The sequence below is a fragment of the Perca fluviatilis genome, chromosome 3 (genome assembly GCF_010015445.1).
Source record: "Perca fluviatilis chromosome 3, GENO_Pfluv_1.0, whole genome shotgun sequence".
Classification (NCBI taxonomy): Eukaryota; Metazoa; Chordata; class Actinopteri; order Perciformes; family Percidae; genus Perca; species Perca fluviatilis.
In genome coordinates, this window is record NC_053114.1 from 23953189 (window position 1) to 23975820 (window position 22632).

General features: G+C 38.1%; 3 protein-coding genes across 7 annotated transcripts in view; 1 reads left to right on the forward strand and 2 right to left on the reverse strand.

Moving 5' to 3' along the window:
• apba2b (amyloid beta (A4) precursor protein-binding, family A, member 2b) overlaps nucleotides 1-6417 on the reverse strand; it is an 87641-nt gene extending 81224 nt beyond the window's left edge. Inside the window, exon 1 of one of the 3 annotated variants that reach the window (XM_039794764.1) lies at nucleotides 5612-6417. The gene's annotated coding sequence lies outside the window, so the exon portion shown is untranslated. The remainder of the gene's footprint in view (nucleotides 1-5611) is intronic. The other 2 variants (XM_039794765.1, XM_039794766.1) reach the window with 2 other exon arrangements.
• Nucleotides 6418-7882: 1465 nt separating this feature from the next.
• saa (serum amyloid A) lies at nucleotides 7883-9004 on the reverse strand. Its single transcript, XM_039794768.1, has 4 exons — nucleotides 8861-9004; nucleotides 8677-8776; nucleotides 8397-8535; nucleotides 7883-8068 (listed from the first exon to the last, which is right to left on the reverse strand). Exons 2-4 carry the CDS (start codon nucleotides 8762-8764, stop codon nucleotides 7930-7932), a joined length of 366 nt encoding a protein of 121 aa, XP_039650702.1. The 5' UTR covers nucleotides 8765-8776; nucleotides 8861-9004; the 3' UTR covers nucleotides 7883-7929.
• Nucleotides 9005-17509: 8505 nt separating this feature from the next.
• The window catches only part of syt7b (synaptotagmin VIIb), a 100452-nt gene continuing 95329 nt past the window's right edge, over nucleotides 17510-22632 (forward strand). Inside the window, exon 1 of one of the 3 annotated variants that reach the window (XM_039795427.1) lies at nucleotides 17510-17979. In XM_039795427.1, coding sequence (XP_039651361.1) covers nucleotides 17931-17979 — 49 coding nt within the window. In that variant the 5' untranslated portion in view covers nucleotides 17510-17930. The remainder of the gene's footprint in view (nucleotides 17980-22632) is intronic. The other 2 variants (XM_039795426.1, XM_039795428.1) reach the window with 2 other exon arrangements.

The window sequence follows — 22632 nt, forward strand, 5'->3', positions numbered from 1 at the left end:
TAAAAATATTTTAGGTTTGTTTATGTTTGTTTAGTAGGGGAACGTCAAAAAAGATTTAGTAAACTACCTGTATGTTTTGAGGAGCTCGGTCTAGAGACAATGGGGCCTTGTCCTTCACACTTGACTCAGTATAGTGTCAAACCTCTTCATGCCTCAACGCGTCACTGCTTCAATATTGATTACTTGAAGGTGCAGGTCATTGATGTGTTGGAGAATGTCAAAGGAGCAAGGTGTTTGATGTATTCTGGAGACCAACTTCTCAAACCTTAATGGATTTTTCAGCAGGACAGAGGGCAGTTATTGACAATGAGAGGGGAATATCGAAAGGAAAATATGACCTAGCAAAGACAGCTGCTGTGGAAGTTAGGTTGCAGCTTCATCACTGACACAGAGATTATCTTTCCCTTACTCTGTGTCTTTGAATAAAAAAGTACGTTGAAAGTGACTTTGCACACTATACAAAGACTGGCTCACATTTTGTTGTTACAAACAATGAAACAAATGTTGATACAGTGCCTCCGTCACCTTGCATGATACACAGTGTAACCCTGATTTCTGCAGGTTTCCTTTCCCTGTTAGTAAAGAGCAAAAGTAGCACATTATACTCCTGAGCTAAAAGTCAACACTTCAGCAACAATAACACTAGGCCTCTCAAAGCCCAATCAAGCAACTTCAGATCGATAGTATCCAGTGGATGAAAGCTATAGGCGATAGCTTTGTCTCCTGATAAAAAGTAGTCTAGTGAGGTTTTAGGGAAAAAACCATGACTGAGGCAGAAAAACAGATCACACTTTTAAGGAAATACTGAAATCGAATGAGACAGCGCTGTCAAAACAACACTGATATGGCTGTCATATTCATGTGTGTGATACTGAGCTGGACAACAAGGGCTGACCCAACTCCTTCAGGATATTAATGCTTTATTTAGAGACAACTGACTGTACATGTTATACATGCCTGGTCTGTTGTATGGTTACAGTATGGAAAATGATTTCCTTGTTCAGTTATCACCCAGAGGCAACTATAAAAAACAATATCTGTGTCGGATTGTCAGATCAAGCTTACAAAATATGATTCAATCCAGTATCACGTTCATACATTGTGCCATGATTATCGAATACAAATGTGAACACAAAAGGCCAACTTTGTAGATGAATGTCAAATTGATTATGTAATGTGGATATTTCTTAAAAGTAACATCATCATCTGATAAGTGATGGTGGGTCACTTTGCAACTCTAAATAAGTTCTGATGGTGTAATCAAGCCTACGAATGAACCAGAAAACCGTGTCCTCTTGTGATGAACAGTGAACTGTGATTAGTCTATAAACCCTGAGGAAAAAGCAAACACAAAACAGCTGCTGGCAAGCTGAAAACCAGAAGATTAAAGTCCTTACAGTGAAAACGGTACAGCCAGCAAAGCTGTTCAGTGGAAGCTGATGAAGTACATACTCTGTAGATATTAGGTTACAGCTATTTAAAATTACCTTATGAAACGCAACCAGTATGGATTGAAAGGTTCAGCATATTTTCAATCAGTACATGTAGAGGTGAAATGCGTCTGTCAGCTCTAAATGTATCGCTATTGACCAGTCTAGCTGGCTGTTACAAAGTTTTTGCCTAGGTTTTACTCTGAATTAAGCTTTATATGGCTGACTGCATCATAAAGCTAGAAAATCATTCAAATACCACATACCTCTGCCAAGGCTGCACAATCCTTTAAATTTGTTATTTTATTAGTAGTAGTTTATCTGCATCTGGACCCAGATCTGAGTCAACAAAGACAGGGCAATCGACAAATAGGTTGATTTCTGCAAATAATCCTGTATGGGAATATGAGAGCTTTGTATAAGAGGGAACTGTAAAAGGGGAAAAAAAAGAAATTATTTCTATAATATTGTACAGCTCTGTGTTGGTTTGTGCAGCTGAGCTGCAGAGAGACTGAGGTGATGATGTCATCTGGAGATAAATCCTCTACAGAATGGAACAACTCGTAGGACAATATGACAGTAGCCATGGTGGTCTTAGTGGAATAGGAATATTTCCTAGGGCTGGATCTAAATATTCGAAAATTTGTTCAATGGGTAGATTTTCGATTTTCAATTCTGGGATTCAACTATTCTGGATTTTCTCTCTTTTTTTACAAACGTGCTTGCAGGCTTAAATTCACTGTGGTGTTTTGTTGGGCTTAATCTGCTTGTTAAATGTCTGCTAGCCACTTGCTAATTTATGCAGCGCTAGGTCGTCCAGCTCAACCAAGAATGGAGAAATGTTGAGTTACATGGTTATACTGTAGCAGCCTGGTGTCGTTTTGATAAATTTGTCCTGCAATAACAAAGCAGTCACTTCATCACTCGCTTCGTCACCTTTTATTTCTCTTTTTTTCCAAAGCTGCCTTCAAGTGCGGTCGGAAATGTTGGTTTTCCCCCGCCGCTGCCACCGAAGCGTTGAATATTCACCGAAGCTAAATAAAAAAAAAAAAAGGTATATTCGCTACAGCCCTAGTATTTTCTGAGGAGTATTTCTATTCACATAAAAACGATGATCTCTGATAAAGTCCAAAATAGTGCTGAAACAGTCGATTAGCTGGACAATAGAAAACTAATAGACATTTTTGATAATAATTGTTTTAGTCATGTATCAAGAATAAAATGCCAAACATTTGCTGGTTTTAAAGTCTCAATTGTCCTCACATTTTGCTTCTTTCTTATGTCATCCTAATTAAACAATGTTTGAGTGTTTGTGTGATTAAACAAGCACTTCAACAATATCTCCTTGGGCTCTGGGATATGGTGATAGGCTTTTTGACAATATCAAATTTGCAAAGGGAAAGAATGAACTGAATAATAGTTAACAATCAACATTTTCATCAATAAGAAAAATAGTTATCAGATGCATCCATACAGTAGTTCAAAATCAAAACATTTCGTCAGTTCCTTTGTTTTAAATCTAAAAGACTCTGTAAATAAAACCAGTAAAAAAAAAAAAAAAAAAAAAATACATTCACACAATTTCTAGCGGATTAACCTACAAGCTCTAAGGTGTAAATTATACCTAGCACCCCCATCTGTAATTCCTCATCATGCCTGTTTGCTAGTTAACACACAACAGCGTGATTTACAGCCCGTCCTACATGTTAAATCCTGTGTTAAACACAAATTTGCTCGCTCTAATTGCTCACACAAAGTTCTTCTACAGCAATACGGTTGTTTGTAACAACACTGCAGCACCACTTATCTTACAAAAGCCTCATCGTAAATCATTGTTTCAAATTGCCTTTCTGACAGTTTTATGCAACATGAAAATCAACACCCACCCTGTAGCCCTATATATGGGTTTCATTATCTCGGAATCTTTTGTTTTTGCCAAAGGGCATAATAGTCTGTTATTGTACCAACGCCCACACTGATGTTATGAACAGAGTAGAGAACGTAAATGTTTGGTATGTGAAATCCATAGCTTACAGAGCAAAGCTTTTAAGAAGATATTATACATATTATATAATAACCAATTTCCCTGTGGCACTGCCATCCACAATGCTAAGGCAGCTGAATTGTTTAGCCGAACCTTGTAACAAATGCGTTTAGATCAAAATCAAAATTTAATTCAATAATTTGCCTTACAGTTATTATCTTTCATAATTTGTGCAGCAGAGCTGGAGGAGGTTGCCCTATTTGGTTTCCTCCTCTGGAGTCCAATTTAGTATCCTCCGGCTGCAGCACGGATTAGGTCCCAGCAGGCTGCAGGGAGAGGGTTTGTCCTTCAGTGCAGGTGCTATGCAGAAAACTATCCCAGGCTACGGAGGTGGTGAGACAAAGCAGGGGAGTGAAAGAGGACAGCACTGAGGAAGTGAGCACAGACCTCGAGGAAAAGGTTGGAAATTAAAGCTTAGCATCCCCACAACACAAGAGGCTGGGTCCATCCTCCAAGGCATTATAGGTTTCCATCATGGCTCTCCAGGGGCCCCTTACTTTTTCTAATAGCCATGCATTACTCTCATCTATAGCACTGGTCATCACCCTCTTCATCAGCTGCAACACAACCATTTTTCTCCCTCTCTGTCTGTCTGTTCTCTAGTCCCCACTATACAAGCCCTTTCTTCCATCTGTATTCTGTCCCACTGTTTAACTCTTTGTTTGCATCAGTTTTACAGAAATGTTTACACATTTCATCAGCTTACCTCTTGGTGTCACACAACACTAAATGTCTCTGTCTAAACACTAGTAACAATACACACATTCAGATTAGAATACCAATTATAAAAAGGCTATGATGTGAGTGATTGTGTCTTTTATTGGCTACATGGTTTGTGATTGCTAATGTTTTAATCAGATGTACATATGTTTTCCACCTCTATCTAGGCAACCTACTATCCAAATGTTAACTTATATAATTTTAGTGGAATAGAAAATTGATAGTTTGTTCTATTAGCTATATTGGATCTAATTAACATAGATCAGTGAAGCAGCCTGATGTTGAATTATTTGAAATATGGCCAAATATTGAATTAAAGTGTTAAAGATTTAACTTTTAATGTAACACAGCAAAACCTATAAGGCTAGCTCCACTGTTATTAACCAAATGCAGCATGTAGGCCTACTGTATAGTATATTCCACTGTGGCATCCACTCCTGTAAACGCCAGACAGCCCAAAAATATCATACAAGTGGACGATGGCTACTAATATACATTCTGCATGACTGGATGAGGACAGAAGCTAAAAGGACATAAAATTGCAAACACAGACCTTGTGAGTCGGTCTCCTGCTCCCTCTGAACAATGAACAGCCAAACACAACGCCTGTCAGCAACTGTCCTCCCCTGTGGCCGGAACTGGCACAGCGTGGTACACAGCAGGCACTAAATAACACAATTACTCCACCAAATATAAGATTCGAGATACTTACAAGCATTACACAACGTTTAGCCCTCAAGCAACTTGTATTTTCAGAGGCTAATGTGGTGGACTTTGATGCAGAGTGTAGTGTACCTAAAAAACTTCTCAAAAAAAAACACCCAAAAAAACAAAAAGGGGGAAAAAAAAAAAAAGGGGATAAAAAAAAAAAAAGGGGGGAAAAAAAAAAAAAAAAAAAAAAAAAAAAAAACGGGTTGAATTTGTCATTCCCACAAAGAGAACTCTGCACATGCCTGAGGTGTCGTTTAATAAAACGATGCAGGAAAGAAATCGGACTATTAAGGACATCTAAAAATGAATGACCTTCCCCATCTCATGAGACACTAAAGGCCTATAGCAATATAACTACAATCGATAATTTTAGGCGTATAGACAAGGCTGCGCATGGATGAATCACCGATAATTGTAGCAATAGGTGTGTACAGACCTAACAGCTCTTATATTTTAACTGGAGTTTCACAGGAATTCACACTGCCTAAATTAGGCTATATGCCACACTTTCAAAGCAAGAAACGTTTTCGGTCAAAAGCTCATCGCCCTGTTAACACTGATGCGGATGAGAAATCTACAGGCTGAGCAGATCAGCATCCACCCACCGCTCCTCCGGATGCCTTGGAGGAAGACTATAGCCTCGCTGACAGAGCGGGGTTCATCGAGGTTTAAGGATTATTAATAAAAAAAAAAATATATGTCTTACCTGGAGAATATCATATGCTGATCAAGTCACCTCCTTTTGGGATTTGTGAGGGATGGTGGTGGCTGGTCGCGCATTACTCAGTGTGTGTTTCACCGACAGAAAGCGTACGGAGAACAGTGCCCGACAGCGGCGCCCCGGAACGAGTATAAAATAAAACGAGCCCACTGCAGTTGTCTGGTCGGTGAATTCAACGCCTGTACAAGAGCCAGCTACCCCACCCAAGCAGCGCAAGCTCGACCGTTACTTTGACAGAGTAATCAGTTAGCTACCTCATCTATTTCACCTTACAGAAAATATAACGGGGACCATTGTTCTATAATAAATAAATTATAATTTCGAAACAAGCTATTGTGCTTTTATTTGCTGCACTTAATGTTATTTTACACTATAAATCAACATATGACTTAGTATCACCATATAAAAGCCTGGTTTTAATTGTGTTAAATGTTACTTCTGCATAAATGTTTAGATTATAGACTTTATAATATTAATAATATAGCTAGCTAGATACGTTAGCATTAGCTTAATTGCTATAACGTTGACGCCATGCATTTAAGATATGCTAACTACAAGCCAAACTTTGAGAAATACCGCAAGGTATTTTACAAAACTCACGGCTTTGTAAAAAAAAACAGTTCTAGAGTCCCCAAAGACTAAAAAAATAATAATTTATTTTTACTAAGCAATCTCGCCACTTAGCTAAGGTTAGTCTATACATCCCATAGATATATGTATACATCCCATAGACATATACATGTATACATCCAAGCACTTAGCTACACTAGCTAGCTAAGCAAAGATGGCAGCCGGAAGTGACTCATCTCCAAATACTTAACAAGAAAAACATTAATAGAACATATAACTATGTCACTTCCTGCTACCATCTTGGCCTGAAAAAAGTGGTCTAACTTGTGACATGGGTTAAAAGGTGGGATGTTTTTTAAATAGGCTAAAGCCCCACATCAGCCATTCTCCATTCCACTGTCTATGATCCAACACAGGTGTTTTCACTTTGCCTATTTGCCTGATTAGAACAATTCTCAGGACTTTGCTGTGAACCCAGTGTAAACAGACTGTGCTTGACTGACATCTTGATCATTGCTGTAACCTTGAAAGTATTTGAAGAATCTGGATGTCTTTAAACCATGTAGCAAGTTTTGTTTAAATCATCTGTAGGAATGTTTAAAGGGTCAGTTCACTAAAAGCTACCAACCACCTCTAGTGTTATCTATGCAGCAGACTGTGAGATATCTAGCTCACATTTCACATTAGAGGTAAATGGAATTTAATTTATGGTGCTCAACGTGCTGAAATATTACATTTTAAAGTGCAGTGTGATATGTGTTTTGAAGGTTAATTGTTATCACATTCATTATATATGTTACAAACTGTATGAACCATAATGGATCATCCTTGGGCTTTATTGTGTTATCCATGAGATGAAAATGTTGCTTTGATTTTCATTTAAATTAAAGTAAGCCCATTAGTTAAATCACAAGGACAATTCTCTCTAAAGCACTTAAGCCTCAGATTTTAGGGACAAAAGGACAGCATTGCCACTTTGTGGCTATGTCTTAACATTACATCTGAATTAAGCACCAATAGCACAATCACAGATGGACAGGGATGAAATCTGACACATTCAATTCACAAATGCCTCAGAGAACCAGACATAATCCCTTTGTAAGGCGACATTAAAGAATTAGTTCTCACTCATTTTCAAAAAATAGCAATTTATGACCTGTCAATCAAGTCATGTGTGCTAAAATGTACAGAACATAGCTTTTTCATTGCAGAAAAGTTAAAATTACTAGAACAAAAAAGGATAGCAGCCAATTGTATTAGTGATACACAGCCCATCATTTGACAACATATTGAGGGCATTATGTATGTGTCTATAATCCGCGGTTTGCTCAAAAATATGATCATTGACAATTATGTTCTAATTATCATTTAATGATTTTGTTGTTTTATCACTGTCCAATGTCAAAGAATGTTGTCACTGCTGCATTATGTTTGTTGAGTCATCATTCAGTAACTTTTTGGTCTTTTTGCCTTCTTTCAGTAGGCTAATGATGGCTGGTTCAAAAGGCAGGAGAAGCCAAAAGTGCATGGCTCAGAAGTGTATGGTAACAACAAACACAACAGAACAGTAAACAGGGTAAAATTAGGCTACGTGACCAAACAAAACGTCTATTGTAAATGTGTGTTTACAATATACAGTGTAAAACACTGTCTACTGTAGCTGTATTGTCAATAACTCAAACAGTATATATTTCTTTTAGTAGTTTTATTATCAGTGGTTGATGGCTTTCATACTAATATTTTCCAGGAAGTCCTGGTGGCCTGTAATCGTTGGGATCTCCTCCGCTGCGCCCATGCTCATTTGCCTTCTGATCAGCAGCAGAGTCCTCAGCACCATGACCAGTTCTTTCCTGCACCCACTCTCTGGCATTACTGGAATGAGAAAATACACAATCAATATCAGCAGATGACAAAACCCAAAGGCCCAAGACCAGAAACCCTTAAGATTAGAGGGGCACAATATATAAAATAAATGATTAATACATGAAGGATGCAAAACAATTTCAGTAAAAGCAAGACCTCCAAAAATAAATGTAATTCACATTTTGATTTTTCAATTTGTATGTCCATGTCCAAATTTCTCTTAGATCCATCTGCAGCTTTATTAACAATAATAATTTCTTGTTGAGAAAAAAATAACTAATATTCAACAGCCAACAATGTAAATGCAGATAATGCATTCCTACTCTTTGCTTCTCACCTGATAACCTCAGCTGCCCATCTTCCCCCTGCTCCTCTGCTGGCAGCATCACTGTTTCCTCTGGCATGAAAGTATTTGTCTGAGTCTTTCCAGTTGGCCTCCCTCATATCACTGTATCCTCGCCACATATCACCAGCTCCTGATCAGGACAACAGACAGGATTTAGTCAAATTTATAAGAGAATTTAGATAAAACAAGCAAACATGTCATTGCCATATATAACACACAGTAATCCTGGATATATGACTTATTGAGATATTAAAAAGCTCATGTTTCTTACCTTGAAAGGCTTCACGAGGAAAGTTGTACCACTGGGCATTGGTTTCCACAATTAGAATCAGAACAATTCCTGCTAGAAGCAACTTCATGGTTACAGATGTCTAAAAGAAAAACAAAATAAATTACATATAGTTCATCATTAAACACAAAATTATATACATACTTTTCAGGTCTTCCAAACTTACTTTAAAGTTACTTCAGAGTATAGAATAAGTCTTAAAAGATTGTGGAGTATCTTATCAGTGAGGACTCTAAAGATTTGACTCTACTTATATTCTGCTGGGATGTAGGATTTCTCAATGACGGAAATTCCCGTCCATTTGAGGGACGGTTACAGATCAGAAATGTCAGGCAAAGACACTGAGGATATTCCCTAGTTGTGCAACTGCACAGCAAAGGCCTCCTACTTCATACAATGATTGTTTCTCTTAAGATGTAGTTTCTTTTTGCTGTGAAATATTTGTGCTGTGCTGTACCTCCAAAGCAATAGGTGGCAGTAGTAAGCTCCAGAATAGTAGTAATAGTAATAGTAAGGACCAGAATTATATCATAGGTCCTGGAAATAAGGGCTGGTGCAGCTACAGCACAAAAGGAGGAGAAAAAAAACGAATATATAGAAAAACAAAATCAATCAGTAGTAACACCTTCGAAACTTTAGAAACTAGACACATTTTTGCTGTGATGTTGTTCTGATGATAATAATAATAATAATGTTAGCATGGAAAGATATGATATTTTAGGATTGTACATTTCCCTTATTTCTTACACAGGACAGAATCAGACACACAACACAGCTTTAATTTGAATGTATTTAACCATCAACATTTTGCTAAACATTTGACAACACAGAAATAATTGATTGGTGTGTGAATTCATCAATATAAGCTCATTTTTGTTAAGATACAAATGTGTAACTGATGTTTTTCTTTGTGTTACTGATTTGTTTTTTCTCATGAGACTTAACAAGGCTTAATGCAAACAATTTATTGTTATTTATGGATTGTTTTGCTTGCTACATATCATGAGCTCCTGATCAAAACGTCATTGGTGTTTTGTTTAATCATCATTTATACTTAAAAAAAAAAACTTAACCATAAAATCAGTTTTTACAAACCCACACTTTGCTGTTTATTGATTAGAGTGAATATGTTCATTAATTTATGGTGAACCCATCCTAATAGCAAAATGATGATAAATAGTTTTAGATTTCTTTATTCTTTTAATTTGATATTGAAGCTTTGTTATTTCCAGTGTTGGTGAAATCTAAACAGAACTGTTACAAAAAAGGTAAATATGTTTCTTGAGATAACGAAAAGAACACGGCAAGCTATCATAGCCTGTTTGTTTTATAAAGGATCGATGCTCTGTGGAAAACCCAGACATTGGCCACTAAACAGAAAAGTTCAAATTTCTCTGGAGCCTTATCTTAGTATATTGGCCTTTTGTCAAAGAGGTGATGTCAGACTGTTATTTCGTCCTTTGATGACTGCAGCAACAACAACAAAAAGTAATTCAAAATCAACTTTGCTCATTCTACATATTTTACTTCAATGAAGACCTTTATTGTCCCTGGGTAAAAAAAAAAAAAAAACGTTAAACAGTGAACATATATGAATACCATGTACACAAACATATTTAGACATATACAGTATATGACAACATCACACACAAGTGCTATAATAGCAACAAGTCTTCTAAACCATACGACGGTTGTCTCTTAAGGTTTCTTGAGCAGCTAAATGGTGTGAGGGTCAAAGTAGTGCATCCTAGATATATTGTGCATGTCCTTCAGTCTTCTACAGGCCTTCGATCCCTTCATTTCATTGAAAAATCAATGTTGATATCATATGTTGTTCTTGTAAAGAAGGGTCAGTGGCATATTTTGTTTAGCAACTCTGAATAAACAAGTCTCGTGGCAGAGTGCACATTAAAGGTCCAATATGTAACACTGACAGCTAGCGTTTAAAATGGTTACTGCAGTCCAAAAATACTGGAGTGAGTCGTCTCATCTGGCCCCTCCTCCCCAGACCCGAAGTTCATGGGGGTTGCCAGGTTGCGAAACCTGAACCCAATGTCCCACAGTGTCAATGTTAGCTAGATGCTAGTCCCTCATTGCCAGACATTACTCCACAGCACAGCGGAGTTGCTAGATGCTGCTATGTTTACGGTTATAAAAGCCCGTGCTCTCGCGGAGCTCTGTACGCAGCTGACAGTCACTTTTTAACAGCTAACCGTAACAACAACGACCGCTAAAAAGACCATGACCTTGCTGAGCTTTGTGCTGACTGACATCCACCCATTCTCGGCTTACCGTCACTGCAACAGCCGCTAAAAAAAGCCAGCATGCAGTCCTCTGTACCCATGTCACAATAACCTAACCGTCTGTCGGTTAGGGGTTTACCTAACCGTCTGTCGGTTAGGGGTTTACCTAACCGACACCTTGCGTAAGCATGGACGCCTGGCCAATGAATGCTATTGAAGGGCTGGTCTTGGCGTGGCCATAGTGGGATTCATAATATCACTGCCTGGTCCTCTGGTAACGTTAGCAGTTAGCTAACTAACTCAAGTACTCTACATGATTTAATGGGAGCACATCAATGTTGAAATGACTGAAAATGCCCATATCCTACTACGTTAGCCGTGATATAGATTATGGAAGTTTACCTGTTTAGGAGGAAATTAGCCAATTCAGTGTCCTTTTGAGATCTAAGCTGTCTCCATCTTTTAAATGCATCTCCAATATTTACCTGTGTAGAATTAATCTATCTCTGGTAATCCAGTTTGTTTGGCCGCTGCTACTATCGCTGCAGCCCACTGTTTTTGTGCGTTTGCGTTTCATGTCTGGCAACTCAGGTGTCAAAATGGGCAGTTTACAGCAACACACAGGCCAAACTAAAAACAGATATTCCGTCCGGAAAGGAAATTTCAAAAGAGAAAATACTGGCTTTAGCATTGTTGTCAGAGAAGATAGTATTTCAACTTAGCATGTTTCCTTAATATCTGATGAGATATTGTGGTCATTTTTTGATTGAAATAAAGTAAATATATTACATATTGGACCTTTAATATCCATTATGACCCTTTACTAACCCACTAAAACTGCAGCTTGATTGACAGCACTGACCTGTCTGTACTCTCCAAGCCTCTTATCACACCCTCAATGACACTGCTCTTTGTGCAGCTGTGATGTTGAATCTGCTCCCTGAGCTTTTAAACAGTGATTTTCTTTTCATCCGACATGCTCCGCTCGATAGTTGAAATACCTCTGCATTTGCATTATTTTTCGTTCCCACAATTTCCCTAACCACAAACCATTTTGGTGACCTAGAAGAAAGATTTTATGTTAGAGGGGAGATTTTGCAGATTCTACCAAACTTAAGGAAACCAGTATTATAAAGCACATCTCTGCAGTGAAACAGTGGACATTAGTGTAAATGTCCTCTCAAATTAGACATATTTCAGATCATATATCACACATGTCCCACATACCGTATTTGCATTTTGACGTTTTGTGAAACTTGACAGACTCCAAAAAGACTTATGTAAAGGTGGCAGGGTAAATACTTTAAAGGGGTGATAGAATGCAAAACCGATTTTACCCTGTCATAGTTGAATAACGACAGTTCGGTGGGTAAATAGGACATACATATAAGCTCAAAATCCCATTGACACCCCTTTACTATGAAAATCTCATATTTTGAAACTGCCGCTGAAAACGGGCGAATCTCAACAAAGCTAGTTGCTTACGTAAGCATCTCAAAATCCGGAACCTTTGTCACAGCCATGGGTGTATTAAGAGAATGGTCACGCCCCAACATTTGCATAGGCTACACAACTGACCTGAGATCAGTTAGTCTTCTGAATCTAGGTCGTGCAGATCTCAGAAAATATATACATTGTTCATATGCTATTTTACCATTAAATTCACTTCTGAGACTTTTTTATGCGAGAAATCAACTACTTAGAGGTCAAATATGGGCCTAATTGCAAATTTTGTCCGACTGTGCGTCAGACTTCAGAGGCCGGTGCTGCCTGTGTTGCTGCCTCGCCGCCTGGCCTGCCTTCCTCCACAGACCCCGGCTTGCTGTGAGCTCGATTGAGCTCCGGCACGGCTGCTGCAGCCCACAGCACCTCATACCCGCGCAAAGTCACCGTTTGGGCTGGTGGACTACTACCAAACGCCGCTGCTCTGACAGAGCTCCAGGGCCTGCAACTCCCCTCTTCCTGCTAAATGCCCGGTGTATGTGAGTGAAAGCGCGGTCAGCGAGCTTGTTATGTCAGCATTCTCTTACCACAGGTTCCAGTTACTCTTTTAATGTGTGTAATTATAATGTGTTGAGTTATTTAAACAAACAATTGGGAAAATAAACGCCGCTTGTCCATGAGTCTCATTGATAGAGCCTGCGGCTGAATGGAGCTCTATCAATTAGAGCTAGCTAGCCTCCTCTTAGAATTCCTCTGGAATTCACAAAAATTCATTAACTTGAAATCGGACACCGTTGTTAGCTTAATAAAACATTTAGTTAGATGTTGTATAAGTGGCATGACGAAAATCAAACTGTAAATATACTCGAATTATGACCAAAAATGAAGCTAACTAGCCGCAATCTGTACACAGAGGATTGAAGGGACAGTCGCAGCTAACAAAACCCTTACAGCTCACAAATATTCATTAACTTGAAATCGGACACCGTTGTTAGCTTTATAAAACATATAGTTAGATGTTGTATAAGTGGCGTGACGAAATTTAAACTGTAAATATACTCGAATTACGACCAAAAATGAAGCTAACTTGCCGCAATCCGTACACATAGGATTGAAGGGACAGTCGCAGCTAACGAAACCCTTACAGCTCACAAATATTTTTTTATTTAATTTATAAAACATATAGTTAGATGTTGTATAGCTAAGTGGCGTGACATGTGTGTAACATGTGGTAAGAGATTGCTGGTGTAACAAGCTCGCTGACCGCGCTCTCACTCACGGGCCATTTAGCTAGCAGGAAGAGAGGAGATGCAGGCCCTGGAGCTTTGTCAGGGCAGCAGCGTTTGGTAGTAGTCCACCAGCCCAAACGGTAACTTTGCGCGGGTATGAGGTGCTGTGGGCTGCAGCAGCCGTGCTGGAGCTCAATTGAGCTCACAGCAAGCCGGGATCTGTGGAGGAAGGCAGGCCGGGCGGCGAGGCAGCAACACAGGCAGCTGAACTCCGACACACAGTTTTACCAAATTTGCAATTAGCCATCCATTTTCGTAAAACGTAGTACTATATACCATATTTGAGCTTTATATAGTTGATTTCTCGCATAAAAAAGTCTCAGAAGTGAATTTGGTAAGGAAACATTGCAGTGTCTGGAATATGAGATTCTGTCGCGTTTCTAATGTCTGTGTATTGGGGATTCGCTCAACCAATCAGAACACGACCTCTAATGCGTGTGTATGGCGAGTCGCTCAACCAATCAGCGCGCGTCTCTACATGTGTGTACGGGGCTAAGGCTCAACCAAGCAGCGCGCAGCTCATCTAAATATTCATGACCATACCATATTTGGAAGAAAAGCTCTTGTTACAAATAGGGCCAAAACACAGGGATGCATAAGGGCCAATAAAACATCAACCAGGCCATTTTCAGCCCAACTAATGTTACATACCCCATTAGGAGACCATAAGGAACAGTGTGAAATACCCTATATTATCATTCTATCACCCCTTTAAATACAATTGTCAATGACTCACAGCACTACAAAGCTTAACATGCTTAAAGGGTTGCATTTCACTGGACCACAATTATCATTTAGTTCATTCTTTTTTGGAATAGATTGGATTGCTCTTTCTTGTCAGATTTCTATGAAAATAAAATAAAACATAATGAGCTTGTAATCCCAAAATTGCCACTCCTCTGATGCTTTTTTTTCCAGAGAGAAGGCCTCTAGAGCAGTGGTTCCCAACCTTTTTTCCTTGGCACCACCCCTACTCATGTCTAAGAAAAGCTGAGCCCCCCCCCCTGAAACCGAAGTTGAGGTAACTCTCGAGATTGAGCCTTACTTTCTTTTTTGATACAGAGCAGTTATCAGCACTTTGACGTTTCTTCGCCATGTTTCATTCATAAAATAGTGATGCCGTGGCGGCAGGAAAACGAGGATGATAGCAGCTAGCAGCTGACCTGATGACAGCAAGGGTCACAGGTTAAGAGGTCCTGGAGTTTTGGCCTACTAAGTAGCCTGCCTACAATTTTAAGCGAGAACAAAAATATATAGTTTTTATACAGACTTTTGTATACATTATATATTCTAGTGTATTATCATAATTTGTTTAACATATTTTTTTTTTACCTCAACTTCAAACCAGATAAAGACTTGCGCACCCCCTGTGATCTTTGCTGCCCCCCTGAGGGGACCACTGCTCTAGAGCATCTTCTGCTATTAGACCTCCAAAGAATACAACAGAAGTAGCTTTCTGGGGGAGACGGGTCAAAGGTTGTCTTCCACGTTCTTTTTCTTGCTCTGACATAATGCAATTCATTTATGGGATATACACTGACCCTTCAAGAGGTCGGTATGAAATCCTGCCCATGTGTAAGAGTTTAAACAAATGCATAAAACCTTGTAGGAAAATGTAATGACACTCTTGAAAAAAACTAAATTGTTTGGGCACTTTAAATACCTTTATCTGGTCTGAGAACAGCAATGACCAAGAATATGAGTATCACCAAATTGCACATCTAAGTGTAACAATGATATATAAATTTGAATATGCTCTAAAATTTGTTGGCCCATCTATTTGTTGCATAGTTCAGACTTTGACTTGTGCATATCTGAGGTCTATAAATGTGCTGTAACATTACAGCACATTATTCTTCAGACTGCTGTGCACTTGCTCAGCTGGGTTGCTTTAATGCTTATAGCAGTAATAGAGTTGATTGTGATATAATGGCTTTAAAATTACCTGGGATCTGTGGGTTCTCTCGAACCTCTCTTTTATAGTTTGAAATAAAACAACATCCCACACACTGAGCAAATCTTTGTGAATAAATTACACAATATCACTGTAAAAAGCCCTGGAGGATTAAAGCATGGCTCGAGTTGTGTTGATGAATGTGTTGTTTTAAGCTCAGAGAAGACACTGTGACAGGCTAATAAATATTCATCACAAAGATAGTGTGAGAGGAAAAAGTGAGGGCGAGAAAGAAAGCTGATGCAATGAGGACCTTGGAACAGGATAAGCTATTTGTGTCTTAGGTCTGACACAGATAAAGCATATTTTTTCAGGAATTAATGTGTTTTGTGTCTGCAATAGATTAAACAGATTCCACATTTGCCATTAAGCAGTATCAGCGAGGGTAGTATCAGAAGACTATCCTCTTTACACAGATGCACATAAAATCACAAAAGATGTCAAAAGTGATATTGCAACAAAGGTGTGAGACAGAAATCTGAGAGATACAACAAAGACTCAATATAGCAGTGCACTGAATTGGTACTGAGCTATAAAGTACAATAATCCAACATATGAATGTTTTCTTTCCACAAACTCATATTTTACTGTTTGTCAATCAGGTATAGAGACATACAACACATGTTTCTATGGGCTTTTCCTATGAAAATGATGATTAATCAAAGCCTTATGTAATACTCAGATGTTTAGATTTAGATTTAAGCTTTGTGTAATTTGCAGATCTTTTTTAGCAAGTTATTTACAATGCATGGAAGATAATATATGATAAATCAAGTCAAATCAATTTCATTTAAGCAGCCTAAAATCACAATACACAAAGTTGCCTCAAAGAAGTTTACTAACCGTAATCGTCTTAGTTACCAGCGCACCATAATAAGCTTATAAATGAGTTCCATGCTCTGTTTCTGTTGTTGAATTGTACACAAACATATGTTGCATGACAATATATAACACTATCCTGAGTACAATACAAGACAAAGTGTTAAATGACCCACATCACACACACACACACACACACACACACACACACACACACACACACACACACACACACACACACACACACACACACACACACACACACACACACACACACACACACTTGTGTGACATATATTATATTCATCCTCATTCATATCTTTTTCTTTTTTTTTGTTAATGCCCTTTTCCTTTCTCTGCTAGTGAAACACTACATGCTTTATTATATACCTTATAGTATTAGAAATAACCATTTACTTTAAATGTTAACAGCCTGTAATAGGCTATTGGATGGGACCCAGCTGACTGCCACTGATTGATGTGTAACACTAGAGACCGCCAGTGAGCCATGTTACGCGAGTAGCTCTGGGCGAACGTGTACGGTGAGTAAATGTGCCTTATCGACTGTATGGGCCTATATTGGCTGTAAAGGCATGATGGTCATAATGAAAGCACACAGGCTGCTCGTGACACTAATGAAAAGCTTGATAAAGGCTCAACACGTGAGTGAGAGATAAACGTGTAGGCTACAACTTCGGCATGTTATGCGTAAAAAGGTATCTCTATGCACACGTGAATCCTTATGAATTCCACAGTGAAAACATCGGTTTAAGGATTACTGTTGATGAGGACTAACTGTGAAAACATAGGCTATAATAGAATCGGTTGCCTGTCAAAATCACCACTATTGTCAAAAATGGGTGGCTACAACAAGTCTGAAAGCTGTAGGCTATTTCATGGCCACGTAATATGTAATATGGCCATAATGGCCTATATAAAAATACAAATTATGCATATGACTATCCCAAATTATTTCTGTTCAACTGTCATCGTGAGCTTCTCATCAGTGTGTAGTTTCGGAGTGAAAGTGTGCGCTAAATGTGGTCTGGAGCATCTGATTAAACGGTCAACAACACTGAGGGCGCACGGATATCTCGCCTCAGCTGAGTAGGCGACCTCCTACCGACTTACTTCACGTCACCCCGCCCGTCTGCCTGCCGTCTCCTCCCTAAAACCTTTGCTGCGACCATCCCTCTGAGCGACTCTGGGCTGAGGGGGAGAAAAGAAACTGAGAGAGACAGAGGGGAGAAAGTGTGTGAGAGAGAAATACATGCAGACTCCAAACATCACCTAGACTACCTGCTCCGTCCAGCACAACAAGGAGGAGGACGCACAAGTGCAGGCGCGTCCATGCGTGCCAACCGAACAAGACAATAAGCGGGCAAAAGGAACACCAATCCAAAAAATTGGACTAAGAGTTCATCTTGAGAACTCTTTGGAAAAGAGCACAGCTTTTGCTACAAGAACAAAGACAGCCTAAATGAGTACATGGTAAGAAGAACCATGCATCTCAACAGAGAAGAAGATAACAGCAAAGGTGAGCAAAAGATTTGAGCGGCCATCGGTGGATGGTTTTAATCCAGACTCTGTATAGTTTTAAGCTCTCGCGTTGGTTGCCAGATGCCCTTGAGTGTGTCATGTTGATGTCAAGTAATGATGCTGGGGTCATGCCAACAAGCTAATGGTGACTGCTGTGATGGTTCTCTTATTGCATGGCTGCCTTTCACCAAAAAAGCCTTGCATGGCAGCGAGAAGGGCTGTTGCATATACACCCAAGGTGGCAATGTGGGGACTGTCTGTGAGAGACAGCCACTTGAGCACTTGTTGTGTGTCCGATTCGGTCGTTTTCGCACGAGGTGACCTGAGCGTAAATGCACAAGGTCATCCATTCTCGATCATATTGATGAGCAGCGTGCAGTGTTGGTGTAGCTACGAGCTGCTTGTGTTTGTACTGTCGCTGTAATTGAGTCGCCACGGATGTGTGTTTGTCCTCCGATGTGGTCGGAGGGGAGAATTAGAGAGCAGACGGTGTGTAATGACACGAACCCCTTCATCAGGATAAATAATGATAGAGTAAATAGCTGCTGATGCCTCTGCCAGAGCCATGCAAAGATAATGACGCAGCCTGTGTCTTATTATGCATTGTTAAATGACACCAATATGACTTGTCTGGTGTCCACCACACTCCCATTGAGTATAGAGTAACCAATATGACTTGTCTGGTGTCCACAATATTTTTTTAGTTTTTTTTTTTTTTTTTTTTTTTTTTTATAATTTTTTTTATTTTTTTTTTTTTTTTTTATTTTTTTTTTTTTCACACTCCCATTAGAAAAGAAAAAAAAAAATGACAAAAAAAAAACAAAAAAAAAAAAAAAAAAAAAAAAAAAAAAAAAAAAAAAAAAAAAAAAAAAAAAATTAGTGTTCATCCATTTATAGTCATTTTAATGTTCAAAAACTCTCCAACTGCAAATGTAAAATGTAGGTGAGATATCAGCAGTGCAGTTCCACAAAAAACCCCATTTTTTTTTTTTTTAAATATTAGAAAGTTTTTTTTAAAAAATTTTTTTTTATATTTTATTTAAAAATTAAATTTTTTTTTAATATAAAAATAATTTATGTAATATTGCTGGCAAGGGAATATAACATTTTATTTTTTTATGTGCAGCTGTCAGGCTTTATGGTCAGCTAATATCTTTGTTTTTACCAGCTGTAAAGCATGCTGTTTAGTGAGGAGTTCCCCATGTGGTGAGTGGTGCCCTGCACAGTGGCATTCTGCATCGTCCCTCATCCAAAATGTCTTACGACCTCGTTGCTCGATATGGTTTCACCAGGGACATAAGTGAGTCACCATCTGCAACTAGAAGTGATTTCATGATTACATGACAGGTGTGTGTGTGTGTGTGTGTGTGTGTATGTGTGAGAGTGTGTGTGTCTCAGAGAGAGAGAGAGAGAGAGAGAGAGAGAGAGAGAGAGAGAGAGTGAGCATCTGAAAGTGAGAGGGAGGTGTGAGAGAGAGAGAGGTGTGCAAGTCAAAGAGCATTGATGAAAAGGTGAAATATAACAGTCATACTGAAGCACAGGATTTTATATTTTAAAAATACTGATGTAAGTTTTCTGTAAATGCATCTGGATCTTCTTTGACGATTTCTACCAATGAAAAAATTTATAAATTACATCAGTGCTGCTACTACCGATAATAAGAACAATAAATATACAGATAGACTGACATTGAGTATTGAGTACGTATTAAAAAAAACAAAAAACAAAGGGAAATTGCAGCATTACAGCAGTCAATAATAATAATAATAATAATAAAATAATAATAATAATAATAATAATAATTATTATTATTATTATAAAAATTCCAGAAAACATCTCCTCATTAAGTCAATTCAATAACTATTCATCCCCAGCTTGTTTAAAAGTACAGCCAAAACATAACATACATTTCAATGAAATATAGGACAAAGTTATTCAGTAAATAATTAAAATGCATAATATTTAAAAGTATAAAGTGCTCACGTTACTTTGGTTAACCTTCACTTCAAATTAGATACATTTTTTCATCAAGTAAATATCTTCCATCAAACTGACATGATGATGAAACAAAAACAAAGTAATCATGAAAACCTCTGAGCCAATCTTTGAACTGTAAATATCTAACTCTGACAAACAGCTGTTCCAACAGTGTAACTCACTGTGTGTGACATATTGAAGATGCCTGAAGTTCTTTAATGGTCTGTAAGGCTATAGCCTGTTTTACCACTTATACCCTGTTTTATGCTTAAAGGCTGTCTACTGTGTCAAAATGAATCAGATAAATGGCTCACATTCAGTACCAAAAAACGTATAGCCCCAGCCGCCAGCTTTAATTGTCATGTTGCATTAGATATATATATATATATATATATATATATATATATATATATATATATATATAGAGAGAGAGAGAGAGAGAGAGAGATAGAGAGAGTAATTTTAGGAAAGCGTAAAGCATTTGTTTGCTAAAACATTCGTACTCCCTCCCAAATTGTATTTACCTGTGAAGTGATGAAAAGTAATCAACACAAAAGAGCAGTGCTTAGTGTGATTATTAGTTTTCATGTGCTTTGAAACCATGTTTTCCTTCATACTTGAGGTTCATGCAGCAAGATTATTTCTGGGGCATCTCTGTATATTGTATATTGAGCAATGCATTTTTTTCTCTCCTGATATTGTTTCTGATACATCAATGCAGGATATCAATACCAAAACAGAGTACCAATTTATACAAGTGGTTTCATTTCTAATTTGAAAGCTGCACACTATAGTGTGTGGAACTCATTGGAACACTGTTTATGTAATATAGCATGATGCTAGGGATTGCTGTGTCTCTGAAAAGTGAGTGTCCAGTGACTCAATCAATGTACGGTAACTGATCGAGTATTTTACAATTATATTGACAGAGAAACTGTCTTTAACATGGATCAGAGGCGCAGGAGATACAGGTTAGTTTAATTAGATATTCTTAATTGCTGCTGGTGTGAATGTGAATAAATGGTTGTATGTCTACATGTGTTAACTCCTTGATAGACTGACAGCCTGTTCAAATTTAATCCTGCTAACCCTAACCCACTGTGAGCTGTGAGTGGGCAGTAGTAGTTGATTTGTTAGAAGAGGTCATTTGTAAAAACAGATACAAGCCATTCTAAAACATGCATAAACCAACACCAATTTAAATGATATTCCCTGGATTGGACACAGAAAAAAAAATTATTTAGTAAAATAAAATAATAATGGAGATATTAGTTGTGGATCTTATTGAGAATTTCTTTACAAGAGCACAGCCAATTGCATCTCTAGGAAAAATGTGTGATGAGTAAGAGGAAGGACTGCATTGTGGAGCGTAAGCAGAGATACGTTTCGTAGTATTCTGTGGTTGGTTTGTCAAAGCCTTCCTGCAGTGTTGTTGTAATCTCTCTAGAGCAGCCCAGGTGTCAAGTAGGCCTCAATGCAAGGTGCAATACAGAATCATTATTAATCCGGCACGTGAACAGTCAGAGATAATTGCTTAATATTAGTAGCATTCAGATTCAGAGGGAAATGTTTAATTATGTTATGGTTCAAAACTAATGGGCTGGAATCTTATTAGTGGTTTGAGACAAGCTGCGAGAGAGAAGAGAGAGACAGAGCAGTAATTAATAAAATCTGAAACAAAGGTAGTTATATTCCCTATTTAACTCTGAGCCACAATATTGGGAAGCAAGCCACTTAGATTTAAAGACTCAAGGGACGAGACACTGAGGCCATGAAAGGGGAAATATTAGTCTGTTCTACACACACATATTTTACAACCAAAGAGGAATATGATAGACGATCACGTCAACATGATAGCTAAATAGAAAAGTCAGATAGGAGTGGGGTCCAAAAGAGACAAAATGTGTGACAGAGAGGGGGATGGGTTTCTGTGTGGTGAGCAGAGCTGAATTAATGCAGTCTTCAGTTTCAGTAAACTGTCAAAATGATTTTCGTCATGGTGTACAATTTGAAATGAAAGATTCAACAAAAACATTTATTTTTCTCTGGTAAAGGCATCATGTTGTAACACGTCAGCAGATTTGTCAGTCCTTTAGTTGTAAAAAAAAAACACCAAAATGTGAGATGTAAGATGACTGGCTTTTTTATTGTAGTGCCATTTATTTTTTTAAGCCAGGGTTGTAACGCACAATAAGTCAGTTCTCCAAATGGAACGACAAAATACGTTGTTTGTCCGTGCCCTCTTGTACAGTTTCTGATCTGACGCCCCTATCGGCAGGACAACATCGTTTTTTCTGTGCCTTCGAAAACAACTGTTTAAAAATAAATCTGTTTAATGATGTGATATTGGTATGGTTCAAGGTGCTGTACTCAAAATACAAAAAAAATTCAGTCTGAGCTGGGATTGCCTCCACATGGCTCTCACCATAGTTTGATTGACGTTCAGAGTCTGGGCCAGGAATATTATATATATATATATATATATATATATATATATATATATATATATATATATATATATATATATATATTTGTGAAAAAAAAGAGAAAGCTAATTTTCCAAAAAAAAAAAAGTTTCAAAAAGAGCTCTCTTGGCTATTTTGCAGGCCCTTTTGATACGGTCCCTAACTTCAGCTTGTCAGTTTCTGTTAACTGTTGCATGGAGGTGATAAAT